This window comes from Balaenoptera physalus (assembly GCF_965194825.1).
Source record: "Balaenoptera physalus genome assembly, chromosome: 16".
NCBI classification, from domain to species: domain Eukaryota; kingdom Metazoa; phylum Chordata; class Mammalia; order Artiodactyla; family Balaenopteridae; genus Balaenoptera; species Balaenoptera physalus.
The window spans coordinates 76,516,259-76,530,527 of NC_138898.1; the positions used below are offsets into that span (position 1 = coordinate 76,516,259).

Consider the following 14,269-nt stretch of genomic DNA (forward strand, 5'->3'; position numbering starts at 1 on the left):
TCAATTTGTTTCATGACCAATTGACCTAAAAGTCAACCCCCTTTTGAGAAATCTTGTACCCATTCAAGTGTACCATTTTTCCCCCCAATCTTTTTGGCATTTATTTATTTATTTTTGGCCGCGTTGGGTCTTCGTTGCTACGCGTGGGCTTTTCTCTAGTCGTGGCGAGCAGCGGCTACTTTGTTTGGTGCGCGGGCTTCTCATTGCGGTAGCTTCTCTTGTTGCAGAGCACGGGCTCTCAGCGCGCGGGCTTCCGTAGTTGTGGCTCGTGGGCTCTAGAGCGCAGGCTCAGTAGTTGTGGCACACGGGCTTAGTTGCTCTGCGGCACGTGGAATCTTCCCGGACCAGGGCTCGAACCCGTGTCCTCTGCACTGGCAGGCAAATTCTTAACCACTGCGCCACCAGGGAAGTCCTTTTTGGCATTTTAAGCATATTTGCTGTTACGTGTCTACCAAGCATTAGATTTGCAGCTTTTCATAAACAATGAGCTTGTTTGGTTTCCCATGGGTGTCCTTTTCTACTTTACTTTTGAACGTTATAAGGAATTTACAGCCTGTTTTTTTTTTTTTTTTTTTTTCCTGCATTGGGTCCTCGTTGCTGCGCGTTGGCTCTCTCTAGTTGTGGCGAGCGGGGGCTACTCTTTGTTGAGGTGCTTGGGCCTCTCATTGCAGTGGCTTCTCTTGTTGCAGAGCATGGGCTCTAGGAGCGTGGGCTTCAGTAATTCTGGCACGTGGACTCAGTAGTTGTGGCTCGAGGGCTCTAGAGCGCAGGCTCAGTAGTTGTGGCGCATGGGCTTAGTTGCTCCACTGCATGTGGGATCTTCCTGGACCAGGGCTCAAACCCGTTTCCCCTGCATTGGCAGGTGGATTCTTAACCACTGTGCCACCAGGGAAGCCTCAGCCTGTTTGTCTTAAAGTCTTTCTCCAAATCAACTGAATTTTCCTTAATTAAAAATTTTTAATTAAATATAATGAAACATTTTTAGGACACTCAAAAGAGGATTGGATTTTAGAACACGAGGCAAACTGACCTTGATAATAGCCTAAGTTTTTTTGGCATTTACTCTGTGCCAGGCATTGTGATGAGCACTTTGTATGCATTATGCTTTTAAGTCTCACAAGGCCCTTGTGAGACAGGGACAATTATTCCCATTTTTCAGATAAGGAAACAGAGGCTGGGAGATGTGAACTGACTTCCTTAGGAGGCTCCAATAAGTGGCCAGACTGGGATTTAAATGCAAACGTCGCAAAGCCTACTGCACTGCCTTCCGGTTAGTAACAGGCATGATGTGTTCCATAGCCATGAGGCTCCAAAACGTGGAGGGGAGACCTCAACACTGACACTGGTGGCCAGGGTGGCTCCTCAGAAGCAAAGGTGGACCCTCTAAGATGTCACAGGCACCTTAAAGTGCTGGAGTTTGGCTGGGAGGCTGGATCTGGACCCATGAACTCATCTCTTCCAACAGGTTGATGGATAATAGGTTGATATCTGCCTGAATTAAAGCCATTCCAGGGGATTCCCTGGTGGCACAGTGGTTAAGAATCCACCTGCCAATGCAGGGGACACGGGTTCGAGCCTTGGTCCAGGAAGATCCCACATGCCGTGGAGCAATAAGCCCGTGCGCTACAACTACTGAGCCTGTGCTCTAGAGCCCGCGAGCCACAACTACTGAACCCCGCGAGCCACAACTACTGAAGCCTGTGCGCCTAGAGCCCATGCTCCACAACAAGAGAAGCCACCGCAATGCGAAGCCTGCACACCACAACGAAGAGTAGCCCCCGCTCTCCACAACTAGAGAAAGCCAGCGCACAGTAATTAAGACCCAACGCAGCCATAAATAAATAAATAAATAAATAAATAAATAAATTTATTTAAAAAAAAAAAAAAAAGGCATTCCAGGGGAATTCCCTGGTGGTCCAGTGGTTAAGACTCCGCGTTTCCACTGCAGGGGGTGCCGGTTTGATCCTTGGTCTGGGAAGTAAGATCCCACATGCCACATGGTGCTGCGAGAAAAAAAAAAATTTAAAAAAGAAAAATCACTCAAAAAGAAAAAACAGCCATTCCAGTAATATGCTCAAGAAACTAACACACCATTGGAAAGCAATTATACTCCAATAGATGCTTTTAAACAAAAAAGGAATAGGAACATTGTAAAACAATTATACTCCAGTAAAGATGATTAAAAAAAAAAAAGGGGGCTTCCCTGGTGGCGCAGTGGTTGAGAGTCTGCCTGCCAGTGCAGGGGACACGGGTTCAAGCCCTGGTCTGGGAAGATCCCACATGCCGCGGAGCGACTGGGCCCGTGAGCCACAGCTACTGAGCCTGCGCGTCTGGAGCCTGTGCTCTGCAACAAGAGAGGCCACGACAGGGAGAGGCCCGCGCACCGCGATGAAGAGTGGCCCCCGCTTGCCACAACTGGGGAAAGCCCTCGCACAGAAACGAAGACCCAACACAGCCAAAAAAAAAAAAGGAATAGGAAATAAATAAAATAATATGCCCACATATCTGGCAAAAAGGAGGAGGGGCACGCCTCCCACATCACCCCACAGAAAGCACTGCCCAGCCTGGGAGGAGGGAAGGATCTCTGTCACTTTATTAAAGTTTTTGATTTCTGGTGGCGTCCTTGCTAGCTGAGGGTGGAGAGGTGTGTGATGGTTCCAGAACACTTCGGAGGCTTCAGGGGTGATGTTGCTCATGACCAGGAATCGCCCCAAAACCGAACTGTTGAATGAGTTGTGAAAGAGGAGCTTTGATGCATGTTCTAGAGGAACAGAGCGGGGGAAGGGCACGAGAGGCCAAGAGCAGCACCAGAGTTGGGATCACCCTCCAGATGTCAAGCTGCTACGCAGAGCTCCCTAGAAAAGAATAAGAGTCTTTCGACTTTAGATTCAAGGTTCATGTCTTTTTATCTTTCCATCCTTCACCTATCCATCCAACCCCTATCCCCCATCCATCTATTTATCCATCCACCATTCCCCACCTATCCATCTATCCATCCACCCACCATTCTCTTCCATCCATCCATCCATCCACAAATCTACCCATCACTCCCTATTCATAACAGACACTCAATAAACATTTGCTGAGACTTCCCTGGTGGCGCAGTGGTTAAGAATCCACCTGCCAATGCAGGGGACAGGGGTTCAAGGCCTGGTCCGGGAAGATCCCACATGCCGCGGAGCAACTAAGCCCGTGCGCCACAACTACTGAACCTGTGCTCTAGAGCCTGCGAGCCGCAACTACTGAGCCCGCGTGCCACAACTACTGAAGCCCGTGCACCTAGAGCCCATGCTCCGCGACAAGAGAAGCCACCGCAATGAGAACTCCGCACACCGCAAGGAAGAGTAGCCCCTGCTCGCCGCAACTAGAGAAAGCCTGCGCGCAGCAACGAAGACCCAACACAGCCAAAGATAAATTAATTAATTAATTAATTTTAAAAAGTCATTTTAAAAAAATAAAATAAACATTGCTGTCAGTTCCATCTCTACCTTCTTCATGAACCCCTCTCTCCTCCTCTGCCAACCCCTTACTTGGAGAGGTTCTCCAAGGCTCCATCCTCAGTGCCCCTCATCTTTCTCACTCTGCACAACCCCCCATCCCCCCACCCCACCCCCCACCAGGGGGGTGCACACCCTTCAACTGCCAACTTCCTCCTATATCAGATCTCTATCACCAGCCCAGACCTTGCCACTGAGTTCTGAAGCCATATTTCCAACTGTCTACAGAGCATTTCCACCTGGAGTTCCCAGGGGCCCCGCACACATAATCTGTCCAAAGGCGGGAGCATGCCTGCCATGCCCCAGGAAGAATGAGAAGGCTGGCATGAGTGGCAGCAGGGGCTGGAACTAGGGGTATCAGAGGGTCTCTGGACACAAGGGTCCTGGCATGGGGTTCACCGTGTTTGGATATCTGAGTCCCTTGGTCTTGTGTCTGTTTTTCCTTGATGGGCATAGGATTCATGCGGTAGGCAGCGACAAACAAGGCCTCGTCAGTGAGTTCTGTGCTGATCTGTGTCAGGAATTCCTCAGAATGGGAAACCTTCTGGAAAAGGGAAAGTCAGAGGGGCTCAGCCTGGGAGTTCCTACATGGGAGTCCTGGGTCTGGAGGCTCCCAGGCTGGGGGCTCTGGGTCTAAGGAGTCTGGTATCGGACGGCTGGGCCTTGCAATTTAGCCTGGAAGGTCCTGGAAGTGGAGGGCAGCCTTTGGGGACCTCAGGGGCCTAGTGCTGGGGGCTCTGGGCTCAGGGTTGAGGCTAGAGTTTCCAGGCTGGCGGTCTCAGTGCCCTAAGCCTAGGAGCTCTCCACTTCACTTCACCCCCACCCCAAGAACTCCTCTCCAATGCTCACCGGACCTCCACCCAAGGAGGCTGCAGAGGTTGTGGCTTGGGATTGCCCGCTGCCCTTTTTCTCCACATTCCTGGTAGCACTGGATGCCATCTCCCTGGGGACAGTGGAAGCCCAGGTTATGCTGCGAAACCAGCCCACTTCTCCCAAACCCAACACACCACCATTCCCCGCGGCCTTGGAGAACTGTGTCAGTTCTCTCTCTGAAAAAAAGGAAAAAAAAAAAGAAAAGAAATCGTTGCCTTAAATCTCCCTGGGGGAGGGAGGAGGTGGGACTCCCACAACACCCGCCTCCCGCCCCCCCCCCCACTTCGCCCAGCAGGGGGCCTCTCTTCCCTTCTTCCCACCCAAGACGCTTCCCAAGACAAGGCAGCCCATTTGCCGCCCCCGACCTGGCAGATGGGTCGAAATCTTGGGTTACTCGGCAGGAGGGGAGACGGGGAGGTCTAAGGAGCCCTTTTATGGGCCGGGGGATTGGGGAGCTGGGGAGGAAGGTTGGAAAGAGGAGAACCTGGATCAGCGCCGCTACCCGTTGCTATAAAAACCTTGGCGTCTGCGGAGGTTCAGCAGCCCCGTTGCCAGGAGAGTAGGGATTCTAGAACCAAAGCGGGGTGGGCATTTTCCCAGCTTGTTACATTTGCTCTTCCGGCCTCTCCTCCACCCCCTCTAGGTCCCTCCTTGGGGGCAGTGACCCCCGCGCCAGTGGCCTTGAGGAACTTGGGAAGATCACGTAGGGTGGAGACTGGCACCTAACCCTCCCACCACTAGGGGCACGCGAGAAGCAACCCCGCCCGAGGCCACCCTCCAACCTCTCTGGCTGTCATCTCTTTGCCTGGAGCCTGCGAGAGCAAATGGGGGCAGAGAGAGGGGGCGGGGAAGAAAAAGTGTGGGCTGTGCCAAATAACCTGGCCTCTCGGGGGTGCAAAGAATCGGGAGGGCGGGATCTTTTATCTTTATCTTTGTCTTCAGGAGTCATAGCCTCCGAAGAAAGGAAAGTAAAGGCATTTACCTAGGCCTCCTTCTCCTTTGACCTCTCCTTTTAAGTTTCTTCCTTTGCTCAGCGTTGATGGTTCTTTGCCCCCTCTCCTCCCTCTGTACTTTGGTACGAACCGATGGAAAGGGGCGGAGGGAAGAAAAGGAAAAGGAAGAGGGCAGGTCTTAAAGGGGACGCAGCCATTTCGTAAGCCTCTTCTTCCTTTCTCCAATTTCGGAAGGGCGAACGCTGAAGAGTAGGTTCCGGAAGCTAAGCACAGCTGGAGCAGCAGGGGCCGCAGCTGGAGGCAGGAGCGCTGGCGGGGCAGGCGGAGGCCAGCGTCTGCCCAGAGGAAGGGCTGGGTGTGCGCGCCCCCTGTGCCCCGCGCACAGCTGGGTCGGCCCATGCTACGGCAGGCAAAGAGCTTTAACATCTGGGACCCGGCTTGGGGAGCGGGGACCTGCGCGCTGTGGGCGCGGCCGATGAGCTGGGCTGGAGGGTGAGCCTTGCGCCGGGGCTGGGAGCGAGCTGGCACCTCCAGATAAGGCCCAGGGCGGCCAGGGGACCTCCGCGATGCCAGGCGAAAATATCTTCCTGTTTGTGCCTAACCTCATCGGTGAGTGCTTCCCGCGGCTCCGGGCCGAACGGGAGGGCTAGGGGCCTTGGGCAGGCTCCCTGATCCTGCCCTGTCTCCCCACGCCGTCTCAATCCCAAGGTTATGCCCGGATTGTCTTCGCCATCATTTCTTTGTACTTCATGCCCTGCTGCCCTCTCACGGCCTCCTCCTTCTACCTGCTCAGCGGACTTCTGGACGCTTTCGATGGACACGCTGCTCGAGCCCTTAATCAAGGTGACAGACACCTTTTCTCAGCCAGCCTTGAGACCCCCTTTTCCTGCTTCCTCAGGACCTCGGGGTGGGCGGGTACTCGGAAATCAGAGGGCTGTGTCATTCCCATCTCTGTAGAAAGCAGAATAGAATGGCCTGATTTTGTAGCAGAAGGGATTTAAGCTCGCTGTGGAGAAGAACTCATTGATATCGAGGGGTGTGGGATACCAAGACCGGGCATGGCAGTGCAAGTGCTGGAGGCCTCTCTGAATAAAAATCCATTCAACAGGTGTTTTGGGGGCATCTACTATATGCCAGGCATAAGCCATAAGGATTCCAGAAAGCATGTTTAGAGGGAGGATGGAGAGGGACGGGGGATGGTTTCTGGAGAGATGATTAATTTTTTTAATCTGTTCTTCAGACCCACCTCTAAGACTTCCCTAAGACTTCAAGTCTCCTTGTCTTGAGACGTGGATCCTTGGTTCTGGGATTGATGAGTTGTAGAGCTAGCTTTCTCACTCCCTTCTACACTGTTTTCTCTACACTGCCATGCTTCCTTGTTTTATGGCACGGTGACCCTTGCCCTTTGACCTTCATACTCCAACGATAGCAGTCTGCTTTCCTCCCCAGGCAGTGGATTGTGGGCCTTTTCTCTCTTAGACTCTGCATCAGAGTGATACACTAAATATGGCCTCTGTCACAGATCCATTGCCCCCTTCCAGCCCCTTTCCACCTAATAGTTGCCATTTTTCAGGAACCCGATTTGGGGCCATGCTGGACATGCTGACAGACCGGTGCTCCACAATGTGTCTGCTGGTCAACCTGGCCTTGCTGTACCCTCGCGCCACCCTTCTTTTCCAGCTCAGCATGAGCTTGGATGTTGCCAGCCACTGGCTGCACCTCCACAGGTCTGTGATTCTGGGGGTGTTGACCGGTTGAAGAAGACACTACAGTGGGGAGGGGTGAGACCACATGGGAGGTGTCTTCAGGCTTCTTGGGAGGTCTCCTTTTTAGCTCTGCTTTGTTTAAGGACCCTGGGCAAATTTTCTGTGAATTAGCGTCGGTCCTGTTTTACAGTTGGATTAAGTAATCCCTAAAACTCTTCTGAGGATTCCAAAGAGTTAACCTCCCTTGGGAAGGGGCATGGGGCTTTTGAATCCTGATTCTTCCCCCAGCTACCCAGCTAGGTAGTGCGACTTCGGGCAAGACAGTGGTCCTCAGCTGTGCCCCAGTCCCTCCTCTGTTCGACAGAGGCAATCCCAGTACCTACTTTGTGTGGGTTGAAATGTGGATTAGGTGGGCATTCGTAGTAATGAAAGCTCATGGATTCCGCCTACTTTCTCTCCAAGTTCTGTGGTCCGAGGCAGTGAAAGTCACAAGATGATTGACCTGTCTGGAAATCGAGTGCTTCGCATCTACTACACCTCCAGAGTGAGCATTTGCTGCCCCTCCCTATTCACTTAGCTTACGGGCAAGTCCTGGGCTGAGCCCTGGGCCCAGGGTAGGATTGGTGGGAAGGGCTCCTGGGCTGAGCCCGTGAATTGCTGGAGAAAGCAAGTGGGCCTGAGGCCCAGGTGCGCCCAGGGAGAAGGAACTGAGTGGCTTGAGGGGAGAGGGAGGGAGGAAGAAGCCAGAGAGGTGTGCAGAACCAGCTCTCAAAAGGCCTTAGGCCGTGAGAAGGAGTGTAGTCTTTACCCTGGGTGGGCTCGAGGGTGTAACACCTCCAGGTAAGGCCCAGGGCTTCAAGGGGGCAGCAGGTAAAAATATCTTCCTGTTGGTGCATACCCTTGTGGTGAGTGCTGCCCACAGCTCCGTGCGCAAGGGGAGGGTGAAGGGCCTTGGGCAGGTTCCCTGATCTGCCCTGTTCCCCCTATGCCCACCCACATCCTACCCGTACCGCCCTGCACCCCTCTTTCCCCAGTACAGTTCCTGGGCCCCCGGCCCTTAGTTGGGGGATTGGGGGCACTACCCCACCCTCTTGCTTAAGCAGCCTTTTTGCTGTCTGTGCAGCCCGCTCTGTTTACCCTGTGTGCTGGAAATGAGCTCTTCTACTGCCTCCTCTACCTGTTCAATTTCTCCGAGGGACCTTTAGGTAGGAGATGAGGGGCTGGGCAGGAGGATGGGAGGGGGTCGGGCCTGCCCGGGGAGACGAAGGCCCCTCCCTCACCCGCGTCCTGTTTTCTCTGTATCGCCCTTGCTCCCTTCCCACAGTTGGCTCTGTAGGTCTTTTCCGAATGGGCCTCTGGATCACAGCCCCTATCGCCTTGCTCAAGTCCCTCATCAGTGTCATCCACCTGATCACAGCCGCCCGCAACATGGCTGCCCTGGACGCAGCAGATCGTGCCAAGAAGAAGTGACCCTGGAACCTCCAGCCCCTGGCTTCCCACCTGCCCTGGGAGTCTCACTGTGCCACGCGGCACCCCTGTCCCTCCTAGGAGGTCCCAGGCTCACGTCTTCCCAATGTGTCGTCCATCCTGCTGGGAAGGGGGACCAGCCTCTTTGGTGATGTCATGTTCTCCGTCATCCTGGGGACCAGTCCCACCCCTGTGATCTCCAGGGACCTGGACTTCAAATCAGGAAGGATGCTCAGGAGGCCCCACCCACACGGGCAGTGCTCCCGGGGCCCCAGGAGAGCTGTCTGAGGATCGGGCATAGTCACACCTGCTGGCTCAGCCCTGGGATCTGGCTTGGCTGAGACCTTAGGGACACTTGAGTAAGGGAAGTGGGGTAGGGGCCAGGTTTCCCAAAAGGCAGGGGTTCAGACCTCTGCCCCTGGCTAGATAGAGGAAGCCTGTGGGTACCATGGCCCGGAGAGAAGGTGCTGTCGAGATCCCCACTGCAATCTCTGTCCTGGCTCCGAAAGCCTTGATTATAAAGGCGGGAGCCTCACTGTTCTGGACTTGGTTTCCTTTGAGATAGTCTTGGACCAGGGCCTGGGTCGAGGGGAGCTTGCAGGAAGACGATGATCCATCTGGATACTTCGCCCGCTACTGGCTGGCTCCTTCCTGTCATTCCTCAGTGACCTCAGAGAGGTCCCCTCCCTGCCACCCAAGCGCATTCCATGTCCCCTGCCCACCTGCTTTATTTTCCTTACAACACTGTCACTGGCTGTCTACCTTTACTTGTGTACCTGATATTTACTACCCTCACTAAAATGTAAACTCAACGAGGGCACAGACTCTTCTTCTTCTTTCTCTATCCCTACAAAGAAGATTAACCTTGACCTGGCATATCATAGCGGCTTAAATACGAATAGATCGGTTGGTTTCTCAGAGTGTGGTGGTCCTTAGACCACCTGTGGGATATTTCTTGAAAATTCAGCTTCTTGGACCCTGTGCCAGACCTTCAGAGTTGGAAATTCTAGGGATGGGCCCAGAAGTCTGAAGTTTTAATAAACTCCAGCTGATTGATTCTTCTTCCCAGTTACACTGAGAATCACTGTTCCCTCTTAAACATTTTTTTTGGGAACTTATCATAGGAGACATTGTTCCGGGCATCTGTCCCTGACAGCTATCCCTACTATCTGAGCAGAAAGCTGTTTTGCACCAGCTTTCTTTTTAAGGCTGCATTGAGCCTACCATATGCCAGACCCTGTGCTGGAGTTTCTTTGCAGATATTACTTATTTTATCCTTGTAATAGTTTAGCCAAGAGGGCTTCATGTCCAAGAGGGCTGAAATTTATCAGATGTATATTGAGGGACTTCCCTGGCAGTCCATTGGTTAGGGCTCCACGCTTCCACTGCAGGGGGCACAGGTTTGATCCCTGGTCAGGGAACTAAAATCCCACAAGCCATGTGCCACTGCCAAAGAAAAAAAAAAGATGTGTACTGAGCCTCAACTGCTCTAGGCCCAGGGGATTCAGTGGAAAGGAGGCCACAGGATAGCCAGGAAGGAGATGATGCGGTTAGGGAGGTGCTTGTTGGGGGACAGGGTTAGAATGTGCTGTAGTGCTTTGGGTGTCTTAAGTAGAAAACTGGTAGTAGTAATTGGGGCGGGAAGGGTTAATGCAGAGGAGAGGATTGATTCTCAGCTGAGGGAGCTGGGAGGCCAGAGAGCGCCCTGAGCAGTTGCCAAATGGAAGCCGATTGATGTGCTGGAACACCGAGCACTGGGGATTGGTGGCTGGAGAGCTGATGAGAGGTGGGGTGGAAGCCAGCGGCAGTCTGAGGAACCCAGGAGGGCTTTTGGACTTCACCCTGAGGGCCACATGGAGGCGCTGAAGGAATCTTTCAAAATAATAGGTAAATTATTCACATGTAAAAATAGTAAATTGCACACATTACGAAAGGATGACGAAGTCTTCTGCCATTTTAAGCTCCCAGTTCTCCCCAGAGGCAACCACTGCTACTCACTGCTTCTGTGTCTAAATAAATTCTTCACGTCTACACGTATTCTGTATTTTAAAATTCATTTTGTATATTTTCTGGTCCGCTAATGAAACCCAGTAGGACCCTGTGGAGCTCCCAGGTACAAATCCTTTTCATGTCTCCTGTTTCTTGTTTGTAGGAAATAGGCTTCATTCAGCCTCTGTGACCCCTGAGTTCCAAAGGGCAGGTTCAAACAGTTGCTAATCAGAGAAGGGAGGGAATGCGGAAACAAGGGAGGAGATGTCAAGAGACAATTGTGCAGCCTTGGGGCTGGGTCGTGGTTCCTCCTCAAGGAATATACGTGTTGTTTTTTTTTTTAATTTATTTTACTGCGCACGGGCTTTTCTCTAGTTGCGGGGAGCAGGGGCTACTCTTCGTTGTGGTGTGTGGGCTTCTCATTGCGGTGGCTTATCTTGTTGCCGAGCACGGGCTCTAGGTGCGCGGGCTTCAGTAGTTGTGGCATGCAGGCTCAGTAGTTGTGGCTTGTGGGCTCTAGAGCACAGACTCAGTAGTTGTGGCGCACGGGCTTAGTTGCTCCGCGGCATGTGGGATCTTCCGGGACCAAGGCTCAAACCCGTGTCCCCTGCATTGCCAGGCGGATTCTTAACCACTGCACCACCAGGGAAGTCCCAAGATAGGTTATTTTTAACTCATGTTAAGGCCTAATCAGGAACTCCTGACTGGGAGCTCCTGAAGCAGAGATTCAGGGACTCAGGCTGCTCCCGACTTATAGTTCTGTGATTTTCAACACACAGCTTCCAAGAGCACCCCGCTTGCCTTCATCTCATGCAGGCAGAGGTGCACCTGGAGGACTGCACGAGGCTGGTTTATGGGAAGGCAGGGAATTGGCACGTGCTACTGCCACTCCCATTCCACTGGCTGCAACTCAGTCACGTGGCCACATCTACATGCAGGGGAGGTTGGGAAAGAGATTAGTTGTGGGACTAGGAGAAAGAGCAGATAGATTTGGTAGGCAGCGTCTTACCATATAGAGTGTGGTTTTGCTGTTTAAAGACAAATTTTTCTTATACAAGGCGTACTTCAAGAAATCAATTAATTTATTTGGTATTCAACCAAAGAAAAGCCATTTGCTCCAGTGCTGGAGGAAAACAGGCTGTGTTGATCTTCATCACAAATCACACCATTCTGTATTTAATGGGCAATTTAAGGGAACTTCAAGGATAAATTTGGTACCCAGGGACTGACTGAGAATTGGGCTCTGGTGTGAGCTGGAACTCCACTATATTTCCAGCAAGTCCTGTTTTCCAACCACAGAGGTATATCTTGTATCCCCCACTATACAATAAGTGCTGGGGAGACAGTGAAAACCTGTCTTCATGCAAAAAGCTTCTATTACCTTATTGGATTTCACAACTTTATGAGGTACATGTAGTCAGGATAGGCTAGATTATGCTGTGGTAACACCCCCCCTCCACCCCCACACCAAATCTCAGTTACTTAATACAGCAAACATTTCTCCCTCCTGCTGCATGTCTATTGCAGGTCAACTGTGGCTCTGCTTGTACATTTTTCTCTGGGACCCAGGCCAATATTTGAATATTGCTGGTTAACATGGACAAGGAAAAAGGATGGTGACGTCACTCCCTCTTAGATTTCATTGGCCTGAATAGGTCATATATGTGGCCAGCCCAATGGCCATTGGAGATCTATGTGGAGACATCAAGTCATCAATTGGAAATGAGCTTAGAGCTCAGGGGTGAGATCAGGGATGAAGAAACGGATTTTTGAATCTAAAGCCGTAAGACTGGCCAAGAATGTAGCTGAGTAAGAGAACAAGGCTCTGGGAATTCCCTGGCAGTGGTTAGGACTCCACGCTTTCACTGCTGAGGGCCTGAGTTCAATCCCTGGTCAAGGAACTAAGATCTCACAAGCCGCACGGCATGGCCAAAAAAAAAACAAGGCTCAGAGTGACTCATATTTAGCGGCTGAGCAGAGAAAGTAGAGCTGGCCAAGGGAACTGAGACACAGCCAGGGAGGTGGAAAGAAAAGTGCAGCAGGCCAGGTCATGGGAGCCTGGGGTGGAAGAGGGGTGACCAACTGTGCTGAATGATGCGAGAGGCTGAACGAGAGGACCTAACTGCTGTGTTTAGCAACAAGGACATCACTGGTGATGCCAAACAGAGCCATTTCCATGAAGCAAGGGGTGGAGACAGAAGCTAATTGGAGTGGTTTGAGGAGATAATGAGACGTGAGGAATGGAAACTGAAGACTTTGGCCGTGAAGGAGGACATATGGCAGCTGGAGGGAATGTAGGGCTGAGAGAATTGGTTCTCCATGGGAGGGAGCAGAGCATGTTTATATACCGGTGACCCTGATCCAGGAGAGGGAGAAACAGACGGTGCAGGAGAGAAAGGAGGTGGGGACGGAAGAGGTGAGAGAAAGTGGGCAGGGGTGTGGGAGGTGGAGAGGAGAGGGGGTGTGAACAGCTGTTCTGAAGGGGATCTCACGCAAGCTAGACAAGCAGAGTCAGAGGCCGTTAGGTCTCCCGAGATTTGTTGCTGTGAGTTTCAAATGAGATCAGTCAGTAGGTGGGGTGTTCTTCCTCCAGGAACACGCAGCTGGTCAGGGCCGGTGGAGGGGGCAGTAGCTGGTTCAAGTCGGGATGGGGCTTTTTCCACTGAGCATGGTTGGGTGGGGGAGAGGCGAGGAGTGAGGGAGGGTTTTTTTTTTATTGAAGTATAGTTGATTCATTTTTATTTTTATTTTTTTAGCTCTCATTACTTATGATCACTCCTCATACATAATCTTAGGCAATCAGTCATGGAACATAAGTTTTTAAACCTTTACCCTATTGCCCACCTACCTCTAATCCAGCTTCCCCTCTGGCCACCCCAGGGTGAGAGAAGGGAGATTGCCATCCAGAAACAATCTGGTTTGGAATACAGGGGGACAATCAAACATCCTCAGTGGGATGTCAGCGGGGATCTGCCACCACTCAAAACTCAGCCCTTATGTGGTCTTGAAATTATTCCTGGCTGCTCCATGTAGGGGCAGATCTAGGCAAAATTGTGTAGTCCGTGAAGTCTGGTTTCTGCACTTCTTCCGTGGCCCCCAGAGCTGCGCTGCTGTTCCCTGCAGCTGAGAGTCCTGCCCTGTGGCTTGTGCTTCACAGGCAGCTCTGAATCAGTATGATGTTAATTTCTGCTGTACAGCAAAGTGACTCAGTTATACATATATATGCATTCTTTTTTTTTAAATTCTTCATTATGGTTTATCATAGGATATTGAATATAGTTCTCTGTGCTATACAATAGGACCTTGTTTATCCATTCTGTATATAATAGCTTACATCTGCTACCCCCAACCTCACACACCATCCCTCCCCCAACCCCCTCCCCCTTGGCAACCACAAGTCTGTTCTGTGTCCATGAGTCTGTTTGTTTCATAGGTTCATTTGTGTCATATTTTAGATTCCACATATAAGTGATATTGTATGGTATTTCTCTCTTACTGACTTCACTTATAATCTCTAGTTGCATCCATGTTGCTGTAAATGGCATTATTTCATTCTTTTTTATAGCTGAGTAGTATTCCATTGTATATATGTACCACACCTTTTTATCCAATCATCTGTCAATGGACATTCAGGTTGCTTCCATGTCTTGACTATTGTGCATAGTGCTGCTAGGGACATAGGGGCGCATGTAGCTTTTTGAATTATAGTTTTGTCTGGATATATACCCAGGAGTGGGATTGCTAGATCATAGGTTAATTCTGTTTTTAGTTTCTGAGGAACCTC

The 14,269-nt window shown here is 51.4% G+C and overlaps 2 protein-coding genes across 2 annotated transcripts; one reads left to right on the forward strand and one right to left on the reverse strand.

Annotated features, from left to right (window-relative positions):
* Positions 1–588: 588 nt before the first annotated feature.
* On the reverse strand, positions 589–5,893 carry LOC309644606 (uncharacterized protein). Its single transcript, XM_082428433.1, has 4 exons — positions 5,353–5,893; positions 4,347–4,546; positions 3,897–4,041; positions 589–2,003 (listed from the first exon to the last, which is right to left on the reverse strand). The coding sequence occupies exons 1-4, from the start codon at positions 5,747–5,749 to the stop codon at positions 1,924–1,926; spliced, it is 822 nt and encodes a 273-aa protein (XP_082284559.1). The 5' UTR covers positions 5,750–5,893; the 3' UTR covers positions 589–1,923.
* Positions 5,504–10,533, forward strand: CDIPT (CDP-diacylglycerol--inositol 3-phosphatidyltransferase). Its single transcript, XM_082428441.1, has 6 exons — positions 5,504–5,932; positions 6,032–6,166; positions 6,897–7,050; positions 7,492–7,573; positions 8,153–8,234; positions 8,354–10,533. Exons 1-6 carry the CDS (start codon positions 5,890–5,892, stop codon positions 8,497–8,499), a joined length of 642 nt encoding a protein of 213 aa, XP_082284567.1. The 5' UTR covers positions 5,504–5,889; the 3' UTR covers positions 8,500–10,533.
* Positions 10,534–14,269: the final 3,736 nt, after the last annotated feature.